Source organism: Corticium candelabrum, chromosome 5, assembly GCF_963422355.1.
Source record: "Corticium candelabrum chromosome 5, ooCorCand1.1, whole genome shotgun sequence".
NCBI classification, from domain to species: domain Eukaryota; kingdom Metazoa; phylum Porifera; class Homoscleromorpha; order Homosclerophorida; family Plakinidae; genus Corticium; species Corticium candelabrum.
In genome coordinates, this window is record NC_085089.1 from 527,564 (window position 1) to 545,000 (window position 17,437).

Below are 17,437 nucleotides of genomic sequence, written 5' to 3' on the forward strand. Positions count from 1 at the left end.
GTCTGCCTACACTGCAAGTTTAATTAATTGAATACATATTGAGAGCCACATTTATATAAGTTTATATTGCAGCATCAGCATCAGCAGCACAATACAGTCAAAATGGTGCACCTACAGTCCTCTAACCTAAAGTCCTCTAATAGTCCACCACAAAATTGCAGCCTCTAAAAGACATGCAGATATTGCTCAACGAAACCACACTATCACGCTAATAATGTATGCTAGCTTGAGACCTCATGCTCAGTTCTTTATTGTCACGTTTACTTAGGAGTTTCATCCCTGAGTAGGCTCGTTCTGAGGCTTATCTTGTGAAGACTTCTCATTGGGATGCTGTTCATGAGTAGGGTTAGTTTGAGAAGTTTGATTCTGTAGAGACTGATCCTGAGGACCTTGATGTTGAGATGGTTGATTGCTGTGAGAATCAGTCTTAGGTAACTGTTTCTTCATTTGCTGTTCTATAGGAGGAAGAGGAGCAGGAACATACTTCAAATTTGACGTACCCTCCGTAAACTTTTTAACCATTTTAGCTTTCTTGCCCTTGCGATAATAATTAACAGGTTCTGTACCTAAAGGAAGGCAAGCAGAAGCACAAGCAGCAGGAGCACTCCTAGAATCAGGTCTTGATGAAACAGCAGAAGCTGCCTTCATTGCATAGGCTGGAGAAACATTTGAGCGTTGTTGCCAATGCGCCAAACCATAGCTAGTGGTAGCTTGTTTGCCGTACCGGACATATGTTGTCTTGTCTTTCAGTCCACCCTCTGCATCTTGCAATGTTTCAATGAGATGTTTAGAGAGATCATGATTTGCAGAAGGCAATGCTTGGATTCTTGTAAGGCACCTATGAATAACAACACGAGCACCATCGTAATCACCGCGATCGGCCAGCTCTGTTGCTGAAGTCAGAGCTTGTGCAGTCTCACAACGATTACGTTGTACTCCTATCTCTTCATCAACTCCACCACAAACTTCAGGTCCTTCAGGAGTGAGAGTGACAGAGGCTGCTGCTGTGATAAACTGAGGAACACAGTCTATGACATTAAAGTAATCCAGATTGAAAACAGCCAGTTGATATTCCTGAGCATCAACACGATCAGGAGACTTTGGGACATTAACTTTACAGAGGATGTCCTTTTCTTCTTCACTGCCAAACAGGCATACTGTCATTCAAAATAGTAACTACTTACACACGATGACATAGATAATCAAAGCTGACAACACAAACTGGTAAACAAGTGTAAACACTAAATCAGTTTTTCAGAGTTTATTGGCTATGGCCAATAACAAAAGGAATCCTACATAAATTCAAACTGTTCTTAATTGAATTGAGATTTGGACTTTGTAGTTGTGGCCCTGACAGAGACACGAATTTGTTGTCTTTTTCTCTTGGTTACTTTATTTGACTACTGAATTGACATCTTACTGCATTCTCCCTTTCTTTTGAAAGACATAAAATGCTGCTTCTTTCATGTATATATTTTGTCAACAGATTACATTCCTTAATTTACTAGTAAAAGACAGCAAACATGTGGATGAAAAGAAAATGGGCCTTTTTGATAGTATGAACAAACCCCTGTCACAATGTTTGTGTTCTTCTATGTCACTAATTGTGACAGCTTGTCTTAAAACCAATAAACTCTGACAAGCGAATTTGACAAAACAAAGGATCACTTCTGTGTCAAACAGCAGAGACAACAGATGTTGCAAAATATCAACAAGGAGAGCCTAGAAGCCCATTCTTTTGCTAGGCATTATTGCTCCTATGGTGCTTGAGAGAACATGACTTACACTACTGGCTGTCTACTGCAAGCAACAAGGCTGATGGACAAATAGGTAACCAAGGAAGCTATAGTACCTGTAAATGTCAGGAATGGCCACATCATAGACTTTGTACTCCTGAACGGTTGTGACTTTGAATGCTGTCAGTGGCTTCTCAAGGGCACAGTCTCCAGCTGCTGTGATGCGAAGCTTCAAATTTTGTGCTGCCACACTCAACAGCCCACCGAGACAATCGCAAAAGCTTTCAGGGATTGTATCAGCGTCATTGACAAAGTAATACATTCCATTCCCAGCCGTTGCTATTGCTTTTAGCATGTCGGCATCATGTTCAGATCCAAATCCAAACGTAAAGACAGAGCAATGCCGTCCAATCTGCTTTAATACAGAGCTAAAAATCAAGCAAGGAACATGTTTAGGCATGTAAGCCGGCAAGTATAATAAACGAGCTGTACTTTGTAGCTTTTTCAAGTTGAGGTGTTTTGGAAACCCCAACGTTTGCCTTCCCATCAGTAAACAGCAGAATAGACTCGACACGTGCAATTTCTTCAGGTTTGAGTTTGAAGAATTGATCAAAGCCAGCAAATAGTCCACCGCTGAGATTAGTATGACCACGTTCCTTCAAATGACTGATTGCAGCTTCTGCCTGCGCTTTTCCTGCAGCAGTCATATTCTGTAGTGGCAGCTCAACACACACTTCATGATCAAACGTAATGAAACTCAGTTTGTCCTCTGGTCTCAGCTGCACAAGAACAACAAATCACAAGAAGCAATTTCATAACCTAGTGAAATGAAGGGGGCTTGGAAAGTGTTATTGCCAAGCATAGCAAGGCTTCTAATTCGGGTCGCATAACAGAAAGGGGCATGGTCCTATATAGGCTATCTATCGAGCTCTTGATATATAGAAATTTGAGGTTCGTGTCTACACACGGATATATATATATATATATATATATATATATATATATATATATATATATATATATATAATATCTATTTCTCCTCTCCACGACCACGTTTCATTATAAGACCTACCTCAAAAAATTGTTTCCGTGTCCGACTACAGATCAGTCTAGGAACGATTCGTGCAAGTGGACCAAACGGCGAGGAAAAAAGCCTCACAAAGTTCCGTCGCCCCATCCTTTTGTATTGTAGCTAGCGATTGTGTGTACTTGACAACCAAGAGACACCTTCAGAAGCTGAATGCCTACAGTCACGTCCCGCCCTACAGTATGATCAATCCTTACTACATGTACACTGTGCTGTACATATCTCTACTAACACTGTAGATAGTCAATGTTTGCCGATATCTCTCTATATAAAGGAGAGCGGTGTGTGTGTAAGATATTTTTGCAAATATCTGGGTCTTAAAAAATGCCCACAGTCGTTTGCCCGTCTACGCTCGTCAAAGAGCTGCCACGTTCAATACACGTGTTTGCCGCAACGCCGGCAACGTCTTCGAAGTGATGACGTTCAGCGGGACTGTTGAAATGACAAGAGTCGGCATTTGTTATATACAGGAAATGGATTACACTATTAGTACTGCACGTGACTTGCAGTCGGTTAGACTAATAGATGCCACAGGGCTGGTTCCAGGAATTCTTGAAAGAGGGGTTCATCATTAGCAGTTATTTATAGCACTAGTAATTGAAGCTGTGTTTACACCGTCACTTCTACAGCTATGAGCCTTCAAAGTCCTGAACACCACGTCAGACCAGCCAACCTAGCAGTGTCCAAACGTGTGAGTTTGCAGAAAAATTGCGGGGTGGGTGGGGGATGCGGGAGTTTAAATCTTTTGGACACGCCTACAATAGCATTAATATCAATAAATTTATATGGTAATAAGTGTTAAATAATATATATAAATAATATCTAATCATCAAAATTTAAGTATTTGCATGCCCGGTTGGAGTAGAAGCCATTAATTAATTTAATTATAGTGCAACAAATGTATAACCGATTTATTAATGTGCCTAATTAGCGACACACAGTATCAACACCAATTACTAAACATAATAGTTAATTAATTAAACAGAACTTGTACTGTACGTACTACTGCCTGTTATAAAAATCTAAGAACAAAGTACATGCACATTCTTGTGGCTAGTTGGGATGTTCTGGATTCTATTTTCTTGTGGCCTTCTTCGATCGCTTTTCCAGCAATACATACGGTAATCAGGTAGCCAGCCCCTCCTCCTTTTCCACTTCTGACCGACTCCTCCTTCTATGTCGGTATTTTGACCAAGTATGTTATGAAAGAGCCGGATGAAGAGAGGGACTGGCACATAGAAATTGATATTGGGATATCAAGTATGTGTGTACACATGTATGTACTAAAACTGTAGGGTACAGTTACACAAAACAGGCACACCCATCATTTTGGTCACACCCACCAATGGTCAGAATGCGGGAGATTTGATGCCAAATGTGGGTAGGCGGGAGAAGAGTTCAGTCTCCAGCTCAATGCGGGAGAGTTGGCAGCTCTGACACGTATGGTAGGCGGAGTAATTGTCGCAAAGAATTACGAATATACACGCTATTAGACGTGCTACTTGTAACATGTATTTAAAATCCTACATAGCCACTGTCGTTTCGCGTGACCGCATAGTCCGTAAATAGTCTGTAGTCGTAAGTAGAGTCATCATATGTGGGACATAAAATCTCTCCTTACGTATTCTTAGATTCGCGTATAAATATCGTAAAACTAAGAAAGCGATCGATTTTGAGTCAGCAGTTGCAGACAGGTGAGTTCTGTTGTTTATTTCCGACAGGTCCTAGCAATCGCAAACATAAATTACACCGTTCTCGTAATAAAACTCTCTCAAGGAAGTGTCGCGCCTACGGTTGGCTGTTCATCCATTGTCTTTGGTTGCCACGTATGACATAAAGGAATTAATGCTTCGTGATTGGGCCATACTAAGGAGGGGTGGCACATTCCTGTAGCATGACAGACATAGCCAGCCAGCCAACCAGCCAGACACATAGTCCCCAGACCGGAAGTCGGTTTAGCCCTATATGTTTAGAGTACGCTACTTGCCAAGTCTCGTGACTTTTACAAAGTCCCTTTTCTTATAGGCTCATAGCTGAATTACTAATTTTCTCTTTTCTACTGAAATTATATGAAATTATTAAACCACGCCTATTGGAAAAGAGGGGGTTGAAACCCCCTGAACCCCCTCTCTGGATCCGGCCCTGTGCCAGGTTCGATACACCCGTTCCTCGCAACGGCAGCAACGTCTTCGAGATAACACGGCGTCCAAGTCAAACCAATCACTAATCCAATCAAGGGGATTTTTGGAAACGGGACACTCCGTTACATTTTCTTTGTCTTCAACGGGATAGAACTCTGAACGAAATTCTTCATGAGAATTCTGTCTGGCTGGTAGTTCTTCAGAGATACACTTCAAGATGAGAACAGGATACTCATGCAACAACTTATAAATTTGCATACATTGAGATACTCAATTCTTGCTAATTTCTCACAACAGGATTTCATTAATTAATTGAACGGGATATAACTCTGAATGAGAATTCTGTTTGGCTGCTAATTTTTCAGAACCGAGTAAAAATGCATGTGAACTCATGCAACAACAGAAATTTGTATTCAACATTAGACTACTTAACTTTATGAGAATTCTGTCAGGGGCTGCTAATTCTGTCACAAAACAATTTACCTGATTCCAGAAACTTACTAACCAATAGTAATATTAATATCCAGTCTGCTCGCACAAAGAACGGGACAGTGAGCTTATATAAACTGTAACTACAATTGTATATAAGATTATGTAACTTTCATGATAATTCCTCTTAAATGCATCCCAAGCCGGGCAATGTAGCTTCAATTTATATGTCAACAAATATACCATACCACTGTCGTTACAATGGAACTGAGTGCATCATGATCACATGAGATGCCGGCTAGGGCTACCTACCAGGCCTAGATATGCAATCTAATACCCCATTCACACGAGCTCTCCTAACCGGGCCAGCGCAGGTTGGCACGGGTCAGCGCTGATGAACTCGTCGTGTAAATGCGTGCCGAGCTGTGCTGGCCTGGCCCACCACAACTTGCCATGCCAGCACGGGTTGGCCCGGGTCAGCGCTGCTTCAAATCGTCGTGTGAATGCGGGCCAAGCCAGGCTGACGGCCACGCATGCTCAATACAGACGAAAATGGTGTGGTCAGAACATGAAACCTTGTACCTCATAGCATTGTAGTAGTCCGTCGGCCAACCCCCCAAAAGACGCTTCTTTATGAAGTTGCGTAGCCCCCCAAGCCCGGGGAAGTTTTGATAACTCTAAAAGATAAAGTAGTATGACAGAAGTCCAACTGCACTTGTTTGCCTCTCCATACTGGGGCTGTTAGGTAGCAGCACGTCAACAAAATTTAGGGGCGTGGCACACACGTCAGTAGACCGAGCTTGGTAACTCTGTTGTCGACAGAGCACTCCAAACGGGTAAAAGCGCATCATGCAAACTACTGAGGCATAAAGCATCCATTGTGAACATGTTAGCTCGCAGCATTAGCCAAATAGCTTACGATATAATATCACACGTGATCACATGACACGCGATGACGAAACGTTTTGAGTTGTGCGCCTGTCAACTTTTCTAGAGACCTAAACTAAACCAGATTGCTCATTAGCAGTTCAACTTCTATTGAGGCAGCAGTAGAACAAACTGTAAGCAAATAGAAAGCCGTACCAATGCGAACTAGACTGCCAACAGAAAGCATAGATGTCCCGGCAAGCAGGCATCACGTAGAATGAAAGTGCTGCACAGCTACCTTGTTGTGGACTATGAAACGGTGTCTGCTGTTCTCCTACGAATGGAAATCAACGGTCTTTCTGTAGTACTCTTGTCCAACCTCAAGTCTCAGACATGTGGCCTGATAACCTCGTCGCTTTGTCATTTGGCTGCCTTCATAAGAGTCCAAATTATTTTCTGAACGTGTGGGAAACAAGTAACACGCCAAACAGACAATGATCTGCATTTATTTACGTAACCTCGTGTAAAGAATTGTGATGCAGGGGCATAATGACTACTTCCGGTACCGTGATCGAAGTCTATGGTACAGTACAGTACAAGCATTCACTTCCAGATTGTAGTTTAGATCAACTTCCAGTTAGCAATATATAAGTAAGAGCTTTCGCCTAACTACATTAGTTTATGTGTGAGCAAACTACTTGTTGTCTCCTTTCAACCAAGTGTTCTTACTCAGCTTTAACTCAGCTTTCAACGGTATCAGAGGTGAAGTTGTCAACTGAACAGTTATATACCAAACCGAACGTCAGAGATTTATTGTTGCATTATTGTTGACCTTGGCAGATCTCAAATTCAAAATCATTTCGCAGTTTTGTTTTGAATATCATCAGATGTCTTTGCAGAGAGCAAAGATAGCAAAAATTGACTCTGAGCACTGACTGTGCCAAATTCGTCATGATATTACCGGTCCTCTTACGGCTCTTACACAAACCAGTTGGAGAACGTTGCAACATGCAGCAAGCATTCCCTTAGACGTCTTTACGGTTCCTCAGAATTCTTGCACAGATGAATCAAAACCGATAGGAGCTTATCACAGACAATGCTACCAAGCATACACGAACAAAAAGGCTTTAGACAAACTTCAGTGCAGCCGAGATGTTAGCATCTTTGAAAGTAGTTTAATAGCAGAGTCGCATAATATTCTTTGCAAATCCACAAACTGTAACAGAGTCGGAACTGGTCACGTCTGCTACTGTGCCCCGAGAGATTCTTCTGAGAAAAGTAGCTCTATCGTTGCATGACAAAGGCAAACTCAACATACAAACAGAAGAATATGAAGACGACCAAGACCTGCATTTAAGGCCAGAAGTTACGGCAGATGTTTCGATATACTGGCAACTATCGTGTTTCTCACAGGTACAAAAAATCGTCGCCGCTTCATCAACTGGACGCAAGTAGGAAGAAGTCTCTGAAGAGAGCTTTGCTTAGCCTTGCCAGGATACCATGCGTTCACAGGCTGTGATACAACCAGCGCCTTCGCAGGTAAAGGCAAAGTTGCACCACTGGAACTTCTAAACAAGAATGAGTCGTTTTTTGCACTGCTATGCAGCTACTCGGAAAAGCTTTGACAGTAACATGGATGTTTTGTTTAAGAAATGTCAACCTTACGTTTGTATGATCTACGGTTACCATGACGTCGCCACCGACATTAATACTGTGAGGTATTCCTTATTTTGTGCAGCACAGCTTCCTCCTACCCAAGACACTCTGAAGATACATATCAAACAAGCAAATTATCAGGCTGGTGTATGGCGACGTGCAATGGAAGCTAATCCTGATATACCATCTTTCCATAATCAAGGTTGGCAGATTGGTGATGACAATGAGGCAACTATTGAATGGACGACGAAGCCACCGGCACCTGTTGACGTTTTGAAACTGATCAGTTGCAGCTGTAAAATCTGGGTGCAGCTCTAATTAGCTAAGCGCTGCTCTTGCCAGCGAAGCTGCTTGCCATGTACAGATGTGTGCCAATGCGACAATTGTGAAAACCCTATTCCGCGTGAAGTTTTTCAGGCTGCTTCCACTATAGCATCTGCGAATGAGTTTGCAGCCGATAATTTTGATGCAAACTCTAGTGATAAACATGATGAGTAGGTGGCTCTTTACATTTCATTGGTTATTAATTAATTATGTGTAGGTTCTCTATGAAATCATTAGTCCACTAGCTAGTGACTAAAATGACTCTGAGCGATTTAGTACAGCCGTAAATTTAGGAAATTTATGTCAGTAACGCTTACGACCAGTTTTATGTTAATTATTGTACACTTGTACTAACGTCTAGATAGTTAGTATTACAAGTACGTGCCGTATATCCGGGAGTTTGTCACGACTTGTGAGATATTTATTGTCTTTCCAAACGCCCAGGGTCACGTTACCGTTGCAAGGCAGTCAAACGCAGCAGCACAAGTGTAACAACAGTGTAGGAGTTTTCTTTCATCAACAAAACTACTGGCAATGTGAGAAATACTAGCTGGAGATCGCACTTCATTACCTCCAGCTCTAGAAAAGACAGCTGCACTAGTTGAAGCCTTCGCGTGATATAGCTAGTGTATACAGAGCTTATGCATGGAACCACGTTTGTCTCTTACTCTCGGTTCGCTGTTGCTGCAAATTTGCGTGGGCGTGGCCTCAGTCAATCTAGTTGTTCTTGTTACTCAGAAACGGCCCTGTTTCAAGATGGCAAACAATCGCAAATGCACTCGCATGGTTTCTCTTCGGTGATTGCAACTACGGAAACTTCCCCGGGTTTGGGGGGCTACGCAACTTGTCGCTTTCTGGTGTTGGCCGACGGACTATAGGGTGAGGACAGCATCCAGGTTCAAATTGAAGGCTGTGCTAAAAACAGGGAAGTTTACATCAAATTAGCGGAACAAATGAAGGAATCGGGATATTCACGAACTAGCCTCGTACCCAGGCCCTCTTGGGTATGAGGCTATTCACGAACTAGCCTCAGCCTCCCAGACCCGTGTAGCGCCGATTCAAAATTGTTCTCCTACAGGGGTCTGGGAGGCCGAGGCTACTCACGAACGGGTGTGCAGTGTCTCTGTACTGTACAAACAACATAGCTAGCGTGCGCACCAAGGAACACGCCTACTATAGCGGCTGGCTCGCTTTTCTCTACACGTGGTGTGAACAAGAGCTGACTCCGCTCGGTTTGGCTCGGCCCAGTTTGGAACTGTGCTCGCGTGCATGGGGTATAAATTACTGGAAGTTTGCATGTTTACTTCAACAAATACTAGCTAGGGCGTAGCGTTTCGGTCAGAATACTCCGTTGGACGTGTTCACCAACGCGAGACGCCTATCTATACCATACAACTATATATAGTTTCTATATAATTAACCCAGCTAGCCCTGTGTGTGAAAGCGCCCAGTCAGTACGCGGAACTACTGCTTGTAACTAACCACCACAATCGATGACAACTTCTAACTCTACGTTTTAGTTTCTCTTACCTGCTGGACGACAAACTTGAGCGTATCCTGCATTAGTGAGATGTTGTCCTTCATACTCCCACTGCAGGTGCAATAGCAGCTTGTCACGAATGCAGTCGACAGAGGACGTTTCGTTATTTACCTTCGGTCTATAACTGCGCAAATATTGACTGCGGCACGCCGCGATTCTTCTTCCACTTCAGGAGCTGAAATTCTAGCCATAACCGTCAAATCGTGACGGCACGTTGCATTGAGGCGTTGGTATTCAGTACGAGCTTGAAGGGTAAGCTGGCGTTGCTGCTCGTCGCCTTTCCGTGCTTCACCACCACCCATTTCGAATTCGCTACTCACACACAACGAAAGCCAGTCGCGATCGCTCACGAGGAAATGTGCCTCGATATACGGACCTTTGCCGCAGACTGTGCGCCGCGGTGGAGAGACACTAAATTTTTCTAATGAAACAAAATTAATATTTCTCTACTCTTACTGATCTTTATGGTTCTGAGGTGAGACGCTAACACATGTACAAGCCACGTTTAAAATACCTACTATGTCTAAAATAGTAAAGCTGCGACAAAGTAAGTTGCAGATGCATGCGCAACTTGCACGTTGAGTTGACATCCACGAAACAAAAAAACAGAATAATAAGTAGGAAAAAAGGATAAAAAAGAGAAAAAGGAAAAACGAGGAAGAGAGAAAAAGCCTACGACACCGGGTGTTCCCGGGCGGTCTCCCATCCCAGTACTGACCCGGCCCGACTCCGCTTGACTTCGGTGATCGGACGAGAACCGGTATATTCAGAGTGGTATGGTCGTAGGCGATAGCTGATGTAAAGTGTCACGTATTTATACTTTCACAATCAATGCCAATCCTGCAGCCGTCATGCGAGACTAAATCACGCCTAAACAGTGTACAGTCTATGTTGTGTAAGGATTAATACAAAAAGTATCTAGTTGCAGTAATGCTAGAGTAGTAGCGTATTCTAGACATGTGCTAGTCATATCCTACATACACCGGTAAAGACAGTCGTATTAGAAATTTTGATATGTTAGCGAAAATTAATTTTTGTAGCTACAGTGAAAGAAAATATCGCAACAAGCGCCCCGCCTCAAAGTAAGAGATCAAATACCAGTAAATTGATTAAATACCTGTAATTAAAGATGCGCGAGACAGACAGATTGAGAGCGAAGAATATCTCTTTATCTCACATGCCACGCCTTCCTGTACGATAGTTAATATCAACCACAGAAAGTGGTGGCCCGTTTGGGGTAAAATGTCGAGATCTTCTCGTTTCTATTCGCGGTGACCAGCTTGACGAGTCGTATCACAATCTCACCGATTGACATGTTTGGCTCAAGAAAGCAGATCGACGCAGACACGGCGCTGGCAAAGTTTCAGGACGGCAAACGAGAGTCTCTTCGTCGTCTACGCTCCCTGCACACGGCACACGGTGAGAAATCTCATCTCTACGACGCCTGAGAGCAGACAGACACGCACAGTTGGACTATCAGACGACGACATGAATGAATTTGTTTGACACTTCGTTGTCTCCCCATTCTGTCAGATTTGGCCACGACTGATCGCATGAAAGCTGTCTATAGGAGCAACTACTCTCTTATATACTACCTCTTTCATGAGTCTTTTACGGCACTCGAGTCGTTGTTGAAACCGAGAGGTTTAGACTTGCTGTAAGTGAGGAGAAGTGATGAGGTCGGTTTGACAGTTCAGTGTTGTAGGTGGGAGAGTCAGACAGCTGAATGAAACTCAGCAGGAAGATCTCTATGACGTTGTGTTGTTGACTCTGGAGGTTGGTCTTTCTGTTGTATTGTGTTTTGTTGTGTAGAATTGTGAGTCAGTGTGGTGTAATGCTGTAATGGAGGTTTGCTGGAAAGATAGGCATGATACTCTGATTGTATTGAGAGATGCGTCTTTCTAATACAAAACCACACACAGATGTTGCTAATTTATCTGAGTATTGTCTTGTTTATGTGGCTTTTAAATAGAACGTTTACATTACTTGGTTATTTGCAGTGGGTGGAGGCATGTACAGTGACTGGAGGCATGTACTTACTCTGGTTTTTAATTTTTTTTTGTCGACAACAGTTTGATTGAGATGGAAATCTTTATTGGTGAGAGATACATTTCTCTGCTGACTCACTCTGTGGATATCAAACTGTAATTGTTAGATGTTCACGTCTCCAACATTTCTAGAAATTTCAGAATGTAACCGAATTTCGTTATTTCTGATTTCTGTGTATGTATATCAACAGATTTGTTTCTGAATTATGAAGGCATTAAAATGCTTGCACATGTGTGATGTCACTAATTTTATTGATTCTACAAAGGAAACTGGAATTTGTCTACCCTACTGTGTTTCTCTGTTGCTTATATTGTTTGTTTAGTTGCTGATTGTTTGTCTATTAACCATTTGATTAAATATATTTACTGACGTAGATGATATCCTTAATCGTTCCTAGTGGTGTTGTCTGTCTGTTATAGCGTATTCTCATTTACATTCCTGAACAAGTGCAGCGTAGGTGGCAAGCCAACAGCATGGGTAAGTATGTATGAAGTTAGTAGTTGTGAGTGAGTGTGTAGAGAGGAGTTTGCCAGGGATCTTCAGAATAAGAGAGAATCTGAAGTTCAGTTATGTAATTCCTACACTAGAATGGAGGGAACCAAGTCAACAGTTCAGTTGTGACTGTTGATGGTCGAGACCTCCTACATTCTAGACATATGATAGAAGCAGACAGATAGACGGATGGATAGTATGTATGTAGACTGTATGTAGGTTTGCTACAAGTAGCACATGTGTGCACGCACATACACACACACGCGCGCACACACACACACACACACACACACACACACACACACACAACCATGGGATTTTTATAGAAAGTTACTTTGGCAATTGTTGTATGAAGGAAGAATGACGTGGGTACTATAAGATATGTCTATACTTTAGTAAGCAGTGGAGTAGATAGATTACCATATAAATTTCCAGATGTTTCAATATCCAAACTAGCAGCTGGAAAGACAGTTGGACAGATTGCTGGACATATACAGTGGTACGCAAAAGTAAGTGAACCCCTTGTAAAATCAAGGTTTTTCTAAATTCCTAACCGTTAAAAGATATTAGAGCCCCGTAATGTAGCCTGTGCATATTACTGACAACTATGCCTTTGCTAAAAGTTGAAATAACTGTTTTCGTAAAGGAGAAACCAAGTTAATCACAACGTGTGCATGGCAAAAGTATATGAACCCTTGGCAAAACTCTTCTCAGCGCTTCAAATACCGGCAGTTTTAAGCTGTTTTAGTGAGGTTTCTCCCACATTTTTAGTGGCGAGTTTGCACTACATAAATGCTTGATGCTAGAAGCGCGTAAGTTGCAACTCTGAAGCATTTTTGAGTCTCGTTAATGGCGCGCAAGAAAGAGCTTTCCGAAGATCTGCGAAAACGAGTCGTTGAGTTTCACAAGCTTGGAGAAGGTTACAAGAAAATCGGAAGACGCCTTTCAATTCACCAGTCAACGGTGCGGCAAATAGTGTACAAATGGAAAGCTTTGAATACGACAAAATCACTTCCTCGGTCCGGCCGTCCGAGAAAGCTGTTGGGTCGTACCTTGCGAAAAGTCCTTCGAGATGTCACAAACAATCCGCGAACGTCAGCAGATGATGTGCAAAAGTCTTTGAAGGACGCAGGAGTTGAAGTGCATCAAAGCACAGTCCGTCGCGCACTGAACAGGGAAGGATTGCATGGCCGAGTAGCAAGAAGAAAGCCACTGCTGTCACCAAAACGTCGCAAAATGCGTTTGACTTTTGCCAAAGCTCATGTCGACAAAGAGAATGCATTTTGGAAGAAAGTTCTTTGGACAGATGAAACAAAAACTGAGCTGTTCAGCCACAACAACGTTCGTTACGTGTGGCGAGAAAAGAATACGGCCTTTGACGAAAGAACGCTGTCCCCACTGTCAAGCACGGTGGAGGAAGCGTTATTCTTTGGGGTTGCTTTGCAGCGTTTGGCACAGGAAAAGTAGAATTCGTTCAAGGCCGCATGAATTCTACTCAATATCAAAAGATTTTGGCCGACAATGTTGCTCCATCCGTCCGTCATCTTGGTCTAGAGCCAAACTGGATATTCCAGCAAGACAATGATCCAAAACATACCAGTCGTTCAACCCGTTCGTGGTTTCAAGAACACTCGTACACTGTTTTAGAGTGGCCTAGTCAGAGTCCAGACTTAAATCCAATAGAAATGCTTTGGCGAGATCTGAAGAAAGCAGTCCACAAGCGCTCTCCAAAGAATTTGAAAGAGTTGAAGTCGTATATTGTTGAAGAGTGGGGAAAAATTTCACCAGAGAGGTGTCAACGCCTTGTTGAAGCATGCCAACACCGTTTGCTTGCTGTTATTGAAGCAAAAGGTGGAATAACTAAGTACTAATGAAAGGGTTCACATACTTTTGCAAAGAACTACTTTTGATGAATTTGAGTTTTCTTCTACAAACTAATTATGAGAGTTCAGTTCTACCTTCAGCAAAGGCATAGATGTCAGCAATTTGCACAGGCTACATTACGGGGCTCTAATATCTCTTAACTGTCAGGAATTTAGAAAAAGCTTGATTTTACGAGGGGTTCGCTTACTTTTGCGTACCACTGTAATAAGCTGAACAACTAGACAGGAAATGCCAAACTCACATTACCTAGACAGACTAACTGATATTAATAGACAAAGATTTGATGAATATAGAGACAGACTCCTAGACATACACACAGAGGTCATAAACAGACTATCTTTCCTACAAACGTTGCCACATTACTTTTGTTGTATTTGATATCAACAGGTCTTGTGATCAGGAAATTACTACACGAAGGCAATCAAATGAAGGTGTTGACGTATTGGATGCTGTTGTGCTCATTCCCTTATGCATTTCAATTTGATTTTGTCATTTAGCTGCGTCGAAAAGCTGTCCAGTTCATGCTGTTGTGGATACAAGACTTACAGACGAATACATCTGCTGACATTCTTGAGCTCTTTGGTCTGATAGTTCCCGGTGTTAATTTGTCGACTCTGAGTGAAAGCACAGAACCTTCATGTAGGTTTGTTGCAAGTAGCGCACATGCATCACACACACACACACACACACACACACACACACACACACACACACACACACACACACACACACACACACACACACACACACACACACTGAGAGTGTAGCTTTGATGGATATTGGCGTGTGTTTGCATGCAGTAGAGTTGAGCAATGTGTGTGTTTGTGTAGATCCAGTTTTGCAAACAGAAATTGCGCCCATTTTGCCTGCCGTGGAGGCTCCAACTGATGAGACTACGAAAGAGTTGCTTAACTGTGTTTTGCAGGGAATTATGTATGAGGTAAGTCAATTGCATTAGATTTGATGTGAGGGGCCAAATGGTTGCTCTGTTCTTGCTCTTTTCAAGTCACAACAGTAGACTCATGTCTGTTACTTGGTTACCTATGTGTCTGTCTATGTGTCTGTCTGTCTGTCTGTCTGTCTGTCTGTTTGTCTGTCTGTCCAAGGCCCAAAGGACCTGGAAGACTATATTCAACAATCTAACGTGCAAGTCCCAAGTCTCTCTGTCTGTGTCTGTCTGTCAATTTCATTTATTGAAACACAAACTCTACGTTACATTTCTAACACTAAATACAAGAAATCTACTGAGTTCAGCTTTAGTTTAATGCAAACTACTTTGGTAGTCGCTATTGTGTATGTTCTCATCTTCTTCTCCAGGGAAGACACGTGTCAGCTTGTGGAGGATGACTCTAGCGTTGCATCGTTGTGATATTATTGAGAATTTTTTTCTCCAAAAACCTCTAAAGTCAGCTTCATTTGTATAGCCTTCAATGTCCCTCTGTCTATCTGTCTGTCTGTCAAAGAAATATATTTTCATAAATCGGAACTATTACAGGCTAATTAGAACTATTACAAGCTAAATCAAACTACGCAACTCTTAACTAAAAGTCTAATACACGATACACTACAGTTGACCCTGACAGGGTCTTACAATGACTATTTATTAACTAATAAACAAAAAACTGAAAGGTGTCCAGTTCCGAACTGCGCTTTTAACCACCTAGGATGTTACAGGCTTTCCTTGACATTACTGAAGCATTACATCTTTGCAGCTCAACAGTCTGTCTGTCTGTCTGTCTGTCTGTCGGTTTGTCTGTCTGTCTCAATACATATATTTTCCATTTAAATCAAAACGTTTACATCATGAGCAACCTAACACAAAGACCATTACGGTCATGAAGCATACAAAATTATACTGCGCAAACTACGTTTTGACATTCTAATCTAGCTATGCTAATGACTTTGTGTGAGATGACTTTTGCATTGCAACGCTGTAGAGTCACTGAAATAATTGGTCGCCACTTGGTCTTGAAGTCGGTCTCATTTCGTCTTTCTTCTTTATCATTTGCATTCTTTGTCAGCTTGTTCAAATATCTAACTGCTTGTTCGCCCCAACAGCCAAAACGTTAAAAAACAATAGGAATGACCAATGGGCAGGACTCTTCTGGCAGCAGCTCAGAATTATATTTTGCCTCTTTCTTTTCCTCCCGTTTCATTGCTGCTACTCCTGGAGGCTGCCTTCACTGAGCCCAAACACCATGGATGAGCCAAAGACACATCTAATTCTGTTTGCATCTGAATCTGGCTGTCTGTCTGTCTGTCTGTTTGTCTGTCTGTTTGTCTGTCTGTATGTCTGTCTTTCAATACATATATTTCTTATACAAGACATTATTACAGTCTACAATAATCGTGAAAAAACAGCAAGTTTTAAGACAACTTGGATCAAGAGGCCCCTCGTTACAACTAAGAGTCAAACAGTTGACAATAGACTAACGAAATTACTTATGGCTCCAACTGAGTCACCACTATACTGACCAGACTTTGCTCATCGTCTACAGTAACACTCTGGCATTACACTGCTGCATCACAATTGAGAGTCGAGTTCTCCATTGATTTTGAACTCGTCTTGTCTGCACTCAGTTGTCCATGTTGCTGCTATTGATGATAGCTGGTTGAGATATTTTTGGGCCTCTTGCCCCCACCAACCAAAGTGCTTTATCACCAAGAGGAATAAAATTCAATGCAATACCACAAGGACATCCCTTTTTTGCGTATTTGTCTTCTTTTCAGCTTTTCTCTTCGAGTTGCTGCCATCCCATCTTCTAGGGTTGCCTTTGAAAGAGCGTCAAGTGCTCATAGATGTGCCAAAGAGATATACGTCTAATTTCACTTATTTACCAGAGTCAGGATCCACTACATATATGTCAGGTCTGCTGTCACAATCCAGAAAACAGTGTTTTGGTTCAATCTTGTGAACAACATGCAACTGGCTGAGGCACTCAGACCATGTTTGAACTATCGTGTTGTAAGTCCGGGCAGGCCCTCCGCTATACTTACATGTGATGAGGTGGTACTTATTCCCATCAAGTGGCTTCCTGTCTCTCTGTCTGCCGATACATATTTTCAAACATGGAGCTAAAGCACGTAATCGAAGTCCAACACTAAAGAACATAAAATTTGCAAACTACAAACAAAACGCTAGACTCTAGAATTGGGCACAAGATAAGCAAGTCAGAAGAAATGATAACATTAGAATCCAAGTTGACCAAGAGATGGTAACAACAGAATCTGT

At 42.2% G+C, this 17,437-nt stretch overlaps 2 protein-coding genes and 1 non-coding gene across 6 annotated transcripts in view; 1 reads left to right on the forward strand and 2 right to left on the reverse strand.

The window, feature by feature from the left end:
- Positions 1-38: 38 nt before the first annotated feature.
- Positions 39-10,171, reverse strand: LOC134180224 (uncharacterized). 2 transcript variants are annotated; one of them, XM_062647329.1, is made up of 6 exons: positions 10,157-10,171; positions 9,892-10,092; positions 9,771-9,831; positions 2,229-2,515; positions 1,853-2,164; positions 39-1,141 (listed from the first exon to the last, which is right to left on the reverse strand). In XM_062647329.1, the coding sequence occupies exons 2-6, from the start codon at positions 10,080-10,082 to the stop codon at positions 274-276; spliced, it is 1,719 nt and encodes a 572-aa protein (XP_062503313.1). In that variant the 5' UTR covers positions 10,083-10,092; positions 10,157-10,171; the 3' UTR covers positions 39-273. The 2 variants fall into 2 exon arrangements, with proteins under 2 accessions (XP_062503313.1, XP_062503312.1); XM_062647328.1 differs by lacking the exon at positions 10,157-10,171 and having other exon boundaries at positions 9,892-10,133.
- Positions 10,172-10,449: 278 nt separating this feature from the next.
- Positions 10,450-10,568, reverse strand: LOC134180652 (5S ribosomal RNA). The gene has a single exon (XR_009970022.1). It is a non-coding gene; the product is annotated as a 5S ribosomal RNA (ribosomal RNA).
- Positions 10,569-11,007: 439 nt separating this feature from the next.
- LOC134179718 (ral GTPase-activating protein subunit alpha-2-like) overlaps positions 11,008-17,437 on the forward strand; it is a 24,262-nt gene continuing 17,832 nt past the window's right edge. For all 3 annotated transcript variants that reach the window (XM_062646653.1, XM_062646654.1, XM_062646655.1), the window contains exons 1-7: positions 11,008-11,199; positions 11,314-11,424; positions 11,486-11,556; positions 12,249-12,306; positions 14,593-14,636; positions 14,703-14,844; positions 15,036-15,145. In XM_062646653.1, the coding sequence (XP_062502637.1) occupies positions 11,094-11,199; positions 11,314-11,424; positions 11,486-11,556; positions 12,249-12,306; positions 14,593-14,636; positions 14,703-14,844; positions 15,036-15,145 (642 nt within the window). In that variant the 5' untranslated portion in view covers positions 11,008-11,093. The remainder of the gene's footprint in view (positions 11,200-11,313; positions 11,425-11,485; positions 11,557-12,248; positions 12,307-14,592; positions 14,637-14,702; positions 14,845-15,035; positions 15,146-17,437) is intronic.

Coding starts and splice junctions, on each gene's coding strand:
- LOC134180224 (XM_062647329.1), bottom strand. CDS start 10,082: ATGGGTGGTGGTGAAGCACGGAAAGGCGACGAGCAGCAACGCCAGCTT. Junction 9,832..9,891: donor TGCGCAGTTATAGACCGAAG/GTAAATAACGAA, acceptor TTGCACCTGCAG/TGGGAGTATGAAGGACAACA. Junction 2,516..9,770: donor TCAAGTTTGTCGTCCAGCAG/GTAAGAGAAACT, acceptor GTTCTTGTGCAG/CTGAGACCAGAGGACAAACT.